Source organism: Cheilinus undulatus, linkage group 16 (assembly GCF_018320785.1).
Source record: "Cheilinus undulatus linkage group 16, ASM1832078v1, whole genome shotgun sequence".
NCBI lineage: Eukaryota > Metazoa > Chordata > Actinopteri > Labriformes > Labridae > Cheilinus > Cheilinus undulatus.
In genome coordinates, this window is record NC_054880.1 from 22,459,403 (window position 1) to 22,471,645 (window position 12,243).

Sequence of the window (12,243 nt, forward strand, 5' to 3'; positions counted from 1 at the left end):
TCTAAAAAGTATGACCGTAAACACGATTTAATGTCTGCTCCATGACACAGATAAAATGTAGCCATAAAAAGGAACCAACGTGCTTTTATTTTGAAACCGGAAGTTGTGTGACTGACTCAGCCAGCGCAATTCTATCTATCTTGACTCACTTTCAGATTGAATGGGATAGTTTTGGGCACCACGTATTGCTCTTGCGCAGTACAGCCTTTTGAGATGTGTCAACGTGGTAACGTAGGGGTCTCTACACAGCTGCAGACTCAGCCCCCCCCTGCATCAGTTTGAACCACAATAATCCACAACACACATCTAAATACTCTCTGGAGTGCAGACACATTTAATGATGTCACATAAGGACACGTTTTCTCTAACATGATGTTATGTGTTGATCTTGTTGTGCTAGTGGGAGTCGGGCCCTTGGAGGAGGGGGGCCACAACAGACAGGAATGTCTCTACGTGGCAGTGGGAGGGGGAGGGACGATCAACTCTCACCCATGGTTTAATTAGAGGCTGTCAGAAACAAGTTGAAGTTTTATAAATGACTATTTAATCAATTAACATGCCCTAAATAGCGTTTAATTTGGTAAATGACTAAGGTTTATTAGTGTTGTTAAAGAAAGCTACAATTTTTTCACAAGCGTGCTGAGAAGTTGTAAGAAGTCTCTCCTCTGTCTGTTTTTACATGTACTGTAGATGGACAGAACAACAGCAGTGATTCACTTCACTGTGATTTAGTGGGAGGAGCAGCTCCAGGAGCCCCCACCCGCTGCTGGGACCGTGCCCGGGGGAGGGGAACTTTTGTCCGGATACGTGGTGGAACTTGAGGCGGTCCTAAAGACCCACGCACACCTCCGGCCTGGGATTATCCCAGTCAGCCAGCCCTCCTCTACTTTTTACTAAACTTTTTAAAAAATGGCTTCCTGCACTTCTTCCAGACTGTTGTCTGTGCTATTAATCTCTTTTTTTGCCTCCGTGGCTGACTCTCAGTATGAAAAATACAGCTTCAGAAGCTTCCCCAGGAACGAGCTGATGCCTCTGGAGTCCGCGTACAAATACGCGCTGGACCAGTACACTGGAGAGAAGTGGAAGGAGACGGTGGAGTACATGGAGGTGTCTCTGAGGCTCTACCGGCTGCTGCGGGACAGCGAGGCCTTCTGCAACCTCAACTGCAGTTCGGTGAGGCTGGATGACGAGCAGAAGTTTGAGGAGTTTCCTGAGCTGCGGGCGTTTGGGAATGTGATGAAGAGGGCGCAGTGCCTGAAGCGATGCAAACAGGGACTGCCTGCTTTTAGGCAGACCTTGCCCAGCAGGGACACCATAGAGGAGTTTGAGAGGAGAGAACCGTACAGATACCTGCAGTATGCCTACTTTAAGGTAAGCGAATGATAGCTGAAGTTCAAGTCACTCAAGTTACATAAAAGCCAAACAAGACGACTTCTGGAGTTGTTAGATCATGATGATAACTAAAAAGCTATAGGGTTAGCTTAATTCAAAAGGTTGATCCCGTGTCCGCAGTATCTATTTAGCGTCACAAATGACAGCCGTAAAATGCGTCCTTACGTCACCTACGTGCCACGGATACACAGGATACACATGAGTCCATGAAACAACAAAGTTCATATAGGGTCAAATGATAGAATAATGGTCATGTATTACAGGTTATGCAAAGATGGAAAAAGTACACAACTACTGTACTCAAGTAAAAGTATGGTAACTCTAAAGTTGTCTTCAAGTGCTGTAAAGTACAGTAAAGAAAAGTTTACTTTAAATATTGAGAAGCTACTGAGGAGTTATACGGTACATATGAGCTTTCCTTATTGGCAAAAACAACAAGAAAATAGATTTCTGGCAAGTTGTTCAGGTACAGTCACACCTTTATAATAGACTGTGCATTAAACACTGTGAATTAAACTCATATAAAGTTGAATCTAACACTTTAAAAGTCTCTATATTTGTCCACACAACATATAGTTAAAGTAAACTTTTGAATGTTGAATATATTATTTTATGATTTGACAGAGCCGCTGTGACACTTCAAAATCTGTGGCAAGGTGGGTCTTCTCTTGCAAGAACAAAGCAGAAAGTCGAGCTCATGGCAAGACAGGACATTCAGATGAAGTCAAGATTAAACTCAGTGGATAAATTCACTCATGGTGCAAATGTGTCACATCAAAAACAACGATCTTATTTTATCTACTCTGGTTAAAATTTTCTGAGGTAGAAGTGAAAGTGCTTCTCTATGAATCTACTCAAGTAAAAGTATAAATAAAATGTATCTAATGTTAAGTTTACTTTAAGTACTGAGTACTAAGAAGCTACTGAGGAGTTATACAGTAAATTTGATCTTTCCTTATTAGCAAGAATAACAACAAGAGAATACTGTAGATTTCCATCCAGGTTCTTCAGGGGGGACTTGGTAAGAGAATAAACACACCTTACACCCAAATTCAAAGATATTGATATTTTTAACCTCTTTAAAACACATGCCATGCTTAGTAACTTTGCAGGCTGTAGGTAGCAAATGAATCTATGCAACTTCCATAATCCCATGGCCAATAAAGATCCATGAGGTGTGATAATCACTGGTTTGATCAATGAAAATTAAGCCATTTGAAACAAAATATTTGATCTTCATAGTTAACAGTGTTGTACGCAGTCCTTATCAAAACACAACATAAGGAGATCTGTTATGGTAGAAAGCTGTTCATCACTCTGTCAGAGTTATAGCTACCTAAAGAGTCTTTGTTATGGAGCATTGCTGGTATTTGTAAGAAGGCATTAAGCCATTGTATCTTTGAAAGTAATAGTTAATCAGAGTTTTTTTAAGACTGTAAGTTGATATAACTGCAACAAGTGTCTTATCTGCCCAGTTTTAACTACCACAATGAATGTGCACATTCATTTGGGTTATGTTGGGCCTTCTGAGATCAATAGCAAGTGCCAGCTGTTTTTTTTTTGTGCTTTGTGATGCAAGAGGCCTTAAAAATCAGCCAGACATCTCTCACCTTCAGCCAGGAACACAAGGCTTAATCACTATAATGACATAATAGATCTTCAAATACTTGAGGTTGGTATATATAGGTATGAATAAATCAGCTATAATATTTGATGATTTATTTAAAGGAGCCTCATTTGCCTGCCAATCTCACTGTCAGACACCTGCTCATGAAAGAAGGATTATTCCATCCCAGCTATATGTGGTGTTAAATGATTAATTTAAAATAGATTTGCTTGTTTTCTCTAAATAAATCATGACTCATTGCCTGTCATGGTATAAATATTGACTTATTAATCCTTTAATTTTGAAAATGACTCATGTGCTTTGAATCAATCTTCTTCCCTCTAGTGTGTTCATGTTTAAATTTAAGGAGGACTGTTTTAAGGAGCCATTTGAACTGCAGCATCTCAGCTGGCCTTTAATCGTTTTAGTTTCTCCTTGGCTCAAAATGTCTGGGAAAAAAACTCACGTGGGAGTATTTTGAGCAAGTAAAGAAATGGTAAAAAAATGTGAAATGCAAGCTGTGTCAAGAGCTTTTTCATACAACGCTACAACAAGTAACATGGCATATTCACTTTAAACAGGTCAGTAGCCTGTACACTTATGAAGGTTTTTAGTTATGAGTCCTCTGTGTTGTAAATAAGCGTGTGTAATACCATTACAGGGTCATGATGATGAAGACTTAGTGAGAAAAAAGATGGATCAAACCCTATCAAAGAGTAAATTTTTATTCCAAGTCTAGATGAAAAATAGTTCAATTGTATTGTTATCTCTTTTGTCGTTAATGAAGATATGAATTAAGGAGGGCAAAAAGAGAAAAAAAGACTCTCAGTCGACCACAGACAAAATCTGACCAATCAGATTCTTCAGTGTAAATCCTTACTTGTGACACCCCTATATAAAACAAGTAGTTTTTTTTTTAATCTTCAGTTTATCTGTAATAAATACCTTGATAATATGTATTGTTTCAGAATATAAAGAGCATGCAAAATACATCTGCAATGTGTGTTTACCTTTTACAGTCTGACAACCTAGCGAAAGCAGTGTCTGCAGCTCACACCTTCCTACTGAAGCACCCAGATGACGAGATGATGCAGAAGAACATGGCCTACTACAAAAGTCTGCCAGGAGCCGAAGAGCACCTCAAAGACCTCGAGACCAAATCTTATGAGGTAGACACACCTAGAAACACAGTGTCTCTGACTCATGTCGTAGAGGCCCTGAGAGAAGTTAAAATAAGATATAGTAAAGTCTGAATGCATGGAAGGGATACGCCCTCAAACGTTGGTGTGACTCTCACACACAAACAGTGCTATTATTGGCTCTGTGGTTGTGCTGATGTGGTAGCAGCCTGTGGTCATCCAGCCAAGCTGGCAACATCACCAGAGGAATCATTTACAGTCTTGAGTGATTTCCAAAATGTGGCCTGTGGATCTTTAATAGGCCATGGTGGAGCAGAATAGGCCACAAGACAAAAATGTTTGAATGTTTCAACTGAAACATGCTTTATATATGTTAACACATCACTGAAAAAACTTAAATCTTAGGAAGTGTATTTGTCAAATAACAGGCCCATAGTACAAGCTAAAAAAAGGCCTGGTACTTTGGCAATGAGTAAAAGTGGCTGCCAATGCAGAAAGAAAAATGTCAAGTCAAACTACAGTTTGTGGCTCAGGTGTCTTAAGGAAATAAATCAGATCAATAATTAATATTTGATTTATTTTAAGAAGATTTTAAAAACAATTTAGCACAGTTAAATGGAGAGCTAAGGTTAAAAAAATCCTTAAAATGGAAACATTCATAGACATAGGACTCATGGCATGCGTTTCCTGACAAATTAGATGAACTAGAGCCATGTGCGGGACGCTTTCCTTAACCCACTGGATTTCTGACTATTACCACCCAATCTCACAACAGGTCTTTCCAGTACCGCCTACATCCCACATTTTTTCTGACAATGCAGGTTTGATATTCAGAATAACAGTGCATTTAATCAGACGAATGATAATATTAATGTATTCTCTTAAGCACCACCTTGACAAAATTTCCTCCTTGAATGAAGGAAAACAACAAAAACAACACTCACATACTTGTCATATGTAAAGATGCCACACATATATACAAAAACAGCTGAGAACTTCAGACTGATTTAACACCTGGTTATGGCTTAGTGATAGCAATATCAAAGTCATATTTTACCATATTATTTACACATCATTTATCATCAGTCATTTCAAAAACAGACACAAACAGACCCTACCTATAGTAGTGAGATTAATAAATTATTTTTTTCTTTCATTATAATCCTTTTTATTATAAAGCAATTAGATAGGTAAATAAAAGATTTTAGTAGATAAAATAGCCACAAATTGACTGGAAAGGAATATCTTTGGTGCAAGAGTGCACCTAGAACTTAAACTGACACACAGCTTCCTGAGATGCAGATGCAATGGGTGAAATGCAGTTTTCTTTCAGGGAGTAAATTCAGTCTTTTAGAAGTTGGGAGTCTTCACAATCACTTGAAAACTTGACACTTAAGTTTCCTGATATACAACAAAGATCTAAGAAACATCAGTAAAATTTGCTTGCTGCAGCTCATTGTCTGTAGAGTTTGACTTTCATGACTCATGTCATTGGCTCACATTGTCATCAACTTAAGAATGATTTATGGTTTATCTTTCAGCCCTGTCAGTGCTTTAGTGATGTTATCATGCCCAAGGGGAAAGTGGCATGGCTGACTGGTAATTTCCTGTTTGTGTTTGTTATTGCAGTCGCTGTTTGTGCGTGCAGTGCGGGCATATAATGGAGAAAACTTCCGAACCTCTGTGTCAGACATGGAGCTGGCTCTGCGGGACTTCTTCAAGGTGTACGACGAGTGTCTGGCTGCATCTGAAGGCCCCAGGGACGTCAGGGACTTTAAAGACTTTTACCCATCCATAGCGGGTTAGCTGATACCTGGCTGTGTAACAGCTCTGGCTTTCCTTCATCCAAAGCTTCTTTTACAGTTTCTCCATCATGTTTCTGACTTTTTCTCTATTTTGTCCCTCTACAGATCACTACATTGAGGTCCTAGAAAGGAAGGTGAACTGTGAAAGTGAGCTAACCCCAGTCGTCGGGGGTTTCGTTGTTGAGAAGTTTGTGGCCACAATGTACCACTATCTGCAGTTCGCCTACTACAAATGTGAGCAACATTTTGCTCTCGCTGTCACATATTTTCAGTTACTACAGCTCAGATCATTCTAGAAGTAAAGTTGTGAAACTACAGCTTTCTTATCCTTAGCGTTTTTTTCCCCCCCAGATAAACTGTGTTGTGACTTTTATCAAGTAAAATATGTTTTTTGTAACATTTTTTTTTTTTTTACAGTGAATGACCTGAAGAACGCAGTACCTTGTGCAGCAAGTTACATGCTGTTTGACCCCAGTGATGAAGTTATGAAAAATAACGTGGCATATTACAAGTTCCATAAAAGCCAGTGGGGACTGACAGATGAGGACTTCCTACCGAGATCTGTGAGACATTAATTACAACAAATGCTATGCAGAATGAAACACAAACACTTCCTGTTGAGAAGTTTTGGGAGGGTTGCTAGAGGACAAAAAATTTTCATCATGTTTAATGGAGTTGACAAATATCACAAATCCACTTGATCTTATAAAGACAACAAACAACAAAAGAACATTTTGTCTTCAAGATTTGTTTAAACTCTAGGAACTCAAAGGAATAGTTGGATTTTTACAGAACATGTACAAGTGTTTTTTGCCAAGAGTCAGACGTGTTAACCTGTGACATCGACAAGGCTATGCACATGAACGAGCAGCTGGAGGCAGGAACAGTTTTCATAAACACTTTTTTGTTGTTGTTGTTGTTGCTAAGAGCCAAAGATCACGACTACTCTGATGTTTGTGTATCACATTTTAGAAAAGTTTTAACAAGTTAAAGTTACAAAAAGAAGTTTGTCTGCTTAACTTAGCTGAAGTGTCTGCCTGTCAATAGAAAACAAAAATTAGGTACTTTAACATTATCTTGCCTGGACTGCACATAAGAAGAGCTTCAAGTTGCCCACAACTGCCAAAACAGAAAAGTGAGAACTTTTGATTGATTGCAAAGAAATCTGCACAAAATCCCTTAAAAATACCTCATTGTTTTGTGTCCAGATTAAACAAACTTCTTCAAGACAGTCTGGCTGCAGACCGTTAATTTATGTCGGCTACTTTCACAACCATTCATATATCTTAGATATCAGTCATACATGCTAAAGCTTTTACATTGGGTCAGACTTTACCAATGCTGAACTATTTGTATGTCCTTTGGCCAGTGACATAAGAAGAGTCTTGTTACTTCCATGTCTCCACAGTAAACACAAAGACACTGCTAGCAGCCTGTGAATATTGTGGGACAACTAGCCTAGCATTGTCTCAAAGTAAAAAACCCACTGGGAAACGTGTTCCCTACTCTATGCTAACAACCGTTAGCTCCAGCTAGTGGTATTAATTCTCTTGTTTAATGCTCTACAGCAGTGGTTCTCAACTGGTGGGTCAGGACCTAAAATTAGGTTGTGGACTAGTTTTCAGTGGGTCACAAACAGGTCTCTGTAAAAAAAAATGGTGGCAAAAATTCCTGAGGTCCTTAGTGGACATACATCGATACCTTTAATTTTAACATTTTACTGTAAAATTGGGCAAATGTAAATATTGGTCCATACTTCAACTAATTTCTACTTTTCTTTCAATGAATAAAGATACTTTTCCCATAATAATAAAGTTATTTCACAAGATCTCTGCAAAATTGGCAAAAATATGGACATAATAATAGGAAAAGAGGGTGTAAAACGTGTCAGTTTAGTCCCTTCTGTTTTTCATATCATATGTATTTTGATCCAATCATGCTCCAAAATACTAAATCAATGAAATAAACATGAGTTGTTGAACCTTTTCTTTTTAAATTTGGGTTGCGATTGGTCATAACAGAGACTGGTGGGTCCTGAGGCTAGACCAGTTGAGAACCACTGCTCTACAGGGAAGTGAACAAACTTCTGTTATGTTAAGCTGTTGCCTGAAAACTGTGATGCAGAGTACTGTATATTAGCAAGAAACTATGAATTTACTGGGGTTACTGGGAACGTAAGGAATTTTTAAGATTTTCAAGCAAGAAAGTCTTTGCAATAAAGTGATTTTCAAGTATTAAACAGTTCATGTACACGGGCAGACCCTGGCTTCTGCTATTTACCTGTTTGTGTATTGGTTCTTCACTGAAACATAAAATACACTTGTTGTGTGCCTGTGTGTGCTACAGGAGGCAGTACGGTACTACAATCAGACAACCATGCAGCTGGAGATGTTGGAGTTCTCCAAACAGCGCCTGGTTAGCGACGATGAGGTGAGTCCCTCTGTAAATATGTTTGTGTTGGTGCATCACAGGAAGTTTCCAACCAGAGGGTTATCTTTTTTTCCACTGTCTACCTCTAGGGGGGATAATAGACCTGCATGACAGGCATAAAATCACTTAGTTTGGATTAGGGAGTTTGTGCCTTTCAGGGGCTCCGTCCTTGTGTAATTTCTGGAAAAACCCTGGATTCTTCAGTCTGATCACATGATACCCTGCAGTACAATGTGAGCCCTGTGTTTATTAGGCTGCAGTACAGCAAACAGCCATGACGTGGCAGCACAACACTAGCATTTGTTTAACTTATTATGATGCAGCACAAAGACCCTGGCCATCAGGGCAACCCCACATAAGCCAGGATTACATGTTGTTTGAGGTAAATACCATTCAGTTCTTGACTGTAATCTCTTTAGTAATGCTAGGTATGAGGGAAATCACAGATTGAACTGTGAGTGGGGTGATTTATGCTAATTCACTGTGGGAATAATGTCACTTTGACACAATATAAAAACACCCTGACTTGTGTTGTTTTTCTGCAGGGGGAGGTGGTGGAGTTTATAGATGACTTCCTGGATGAGGATGATAACCCTACATTGGAAAGTCCACCAAAAAACTGATAAACAAACAACCAAACAACAACACTCCCTAGTTTTGATTTATTGGGGCTCTGCACAGGGCTCTGATTGGTCAGCATGTTTTTGTTATACCTGAAAGATCCACTTCCTGTATATTCTTCCATTTCTCACTTTGTGCACTAAATATCCAGTCAAGTGGTACGGGCTTGTAACATGGCATCTTAATGTTTAACATATGGGATTAGACTTTAAATTTTATGAATTCATTTTTCACTGTGAATGGTGTATGTTTTCTTTGAAAATTGACATTTTTGCAATAAAATTTAATAAAACTTAAGACCAGACATGAAGTTTTTGTTGTCATAATACAGACACCAATTTGGGGGTTGTGTCATTTTGTGAAAAGCACAATTTTAGATTGGAAAAGCAGCTACATCTGTCAGATATTTCAACCAAAACACAATCTTTGGCCAAATAGAAAGAGCTTCAAATGGATTCTTATCAGGCAGTAATCTTTCCTATTATATAACTGTTTTAAATACAAATTTTGATCTAAAATGCCAACAAATCTATTCATTGGCCATGGCAAAAATAATAGTTCCACCTTAAAAGAAACATCCTTGAGAGCCAAAACCATTTTTATAGGTAATTGTTTGAAAGGTGTCCTCGTCATTCTGACACCACAGTACAACATGTTGAAGACCAATAATTTTCATTTCTGCGTCTCGGGGAAAAAAAGTGCAGAAACAGTCTTATGTTTAACTTTTAGAGATAAATTACAAAGAGGGACGGAATTTCGTGAAAAAATTGTCATTGGAACTATTCATTATAAGACAGCACAAAAAGCAAAATGTAGATGTACATTTATTTGAGAATGAAGAAACTGTTCATATTTAGCATAATGTTTCTAGCATCTTTTACATTGCATTAGTCTTAGAAATAAAAAAAAAGTTCAATTTTGTCATTCAAGATATGAGATTTGAAATTTTGATGAGCAGTAACCATTTGTTTATTATTAACTATTTCATTTAGCAAGTATCTATCATAAAACTCTACAGCAAAACACTTTTCCCAACCTAAAAAGATGTTAGATTTTTGAGAAGACATTCAGAGCCTAACTCCCATAAGCCACCCCCTGGTTCCACCAATGTCTGCATTATTAGGATATGTTCCAATTCCAGTGGGATTTTCAAAGTAAAACTCATTCTGATATTTGTGTGAATAAACAATTCCCCCTGTTTGTTCAGAATGCTTTTATTTCTAATTGTTCCACTACAGTTGTCTGTTAAATCAAGTATCCTTTAGAGCAAATTACTCAGACCACACAATGCAAAACTTCCTCTGAAGTGAAAAAAAATCAGAAAACAAGTAGTATATTATAAAAATGATTAATAACGGGTTAAGTAGGAGAGTCTTGAGGGATGATCTCTATCTGTGTCTTCTCTCTGTCCCTGTCCTGGACAGGTTGATTTATTCCCTCTTAGAGTATCTGTTAATAATGTGAAACTTTTTCATACAGTGCATTTAGAAAATATTCAGACTACCTTCACTTTTTTCATTATTTATTTATTTAGTTTTTGAAGCCTAATGCTACAATAGTTCAAATTCATATTGTCTCTTTAATCTATTCTCAGCACCCCAAAATAAAAAAGGGAAACTAAATTTTATATATATATATATTTGCAAATTTATTAAAAATAAAAAAAATAAATAAAAATATCACATTGACATAAATATTCAGACCTTTTGCAAAAACACTTGAACTTTAGCTCAGACTCCTCCCATTTCTCTTAATTGTGCTGTGATTTTTCTACACCTTGATTGGAGTCCACCTGTGGTAAATTAAATTGATTGGAAAGGCACATGCCTCTATAGAAGTCCTCACCGCTGACAATTCATATTAGAGCAAACCAAGCCATTAGGTCAAGGAACTGCCTGCAGAGCTCAGAGACAGAAATGTTGCAAAGCACAGATCTGGGGAAGGCTACAAAAAAAAAATCCCAAGAGCACAGTGGCCTCCATAATTCTCAAATGGAAGAAGTTTAGCACAATCAGGACTCTTCCAAGAGCTGGTCACCAGGCCAAACAGTGCAATCAGGAGAGAAGAGCCTTAGTAAGAGAGGGGACCATGAACCCGATGGTCACTCTGAGCTCCAGAGATCCTGTTTTGAGATGGGACAAAGTTCCTTGGAGTTTTGGAGTTTGCAGAAGAGCACCTGAAGGACTGTCAGACTGTAAGAAACAAGATTCTCTGGTCAGATGAAACCAAGATTGAAATGTTTGGCCAAAATTCTAAACTTTATGTCTGGACAAAATCAGGCATCACTCATCACCTCCCCAATACCATCCCAACAGTGAAGGTATAACTTCCATACAGGTGTGCAAAGTGTGTTGCATCATATTCAAAAAGACTTGTGGCTGTAACTGCTGCCAACAACACTTCAAATAAGTTCTGTGTAAAGGGTCTACAAAATTATGTCAATGCAATATTTAAATTTTTCTTTTCTATAAATTTGTTTTCACTTCATCATTATGGGGTACTGGGTGTAGATTAATGAGAGAAAAATGTGTTTTAGCATCAGGCTGCAACATAATAAAGTTAAAAAGTGAAGGGGGTGTGAGTACTTTCTGAATGCACTGCATTCTGCCAGTGCAGACATACCAGTGTAGATGCTAAAGGACCTCTGACACGCTAAAATAAACAAGGCACCTGCTCTGTTAGTGACAACATCCTGTCTCAAAATATGAGTTCGACCATGAAACAGAAAACAATCTTGATTTTCAGTTTTGATCACTGTATTTTTTAAAGGGAAATCAAACAACCCCTCATTTTTTAAATAATAGTTTCAAAAACAAATATCCTATAAACAAGAGTTAAATGGGCCATAATAGCATTAAAACACAGGTTAAAACACATTATTGTTCACTGAAGCTGAATTTGATTTCCTTGGTTTTTGGCCAGCTAATAATCAAGAATACAAAAATGTTGCTTTTACTGTCACACTAAAGATTAGCTTGCAGAAAATCATCACATTTCCAGTGGAAAAACATCAAATTTATGTATTTCTGCTTTAAAAAGTTCTTTAGATTTTTAATGGAGGGATGAACAGTAAAGGGTTCTTTACACTAAACTCAAGCTGTGCTGGGTAGTGAGACACCCAGAGAAACACAGAGTTGTTTAATGTTTGAACATTGAGTCTGAGTGCCGTTTGTCACACTCAGATGTTAAAACCCCACAGGGGAACATTCTCTTTGTAATACTGTGCGTCTAAAACCCTTCGTTCTCATTT

General features: G+C 37.9%; 1 protein-coding gene across 1 annotated transcript; it reads left to right on the top strand.

Annotated features, from left to right (window-relative positions):
• Positions 1 to 818: 818 nt before the first annotated feature.
• Positions 819 to 9,290, top strand: LOC121523255 (cartilage associated protein). The gene is made up of 7 exons (XM_041808058.1): positions 819 to 1,371; positions 4,018 to 4,167; positions 5,767 to 5,938; positions 6,048 to 6,176; positions 6,360 to 6,505; positions 8,289 to 8,372; positions 8,918 to 9,290. The coding sequence occupies exons 1-7, from the start codon at positions 910 to 912 to the stop codon at positions 8,993 to 8,995; spliced, it is 1,221 nt and encodes a 406-aa protein (XP_041663992.1). The 5' UTR covers positions 819 to 909; the 3' UTR covers positions 8,996 to 9,290.
• Positions 9,291 to 12,243: the final 2,953 nt, after the last annotated feature.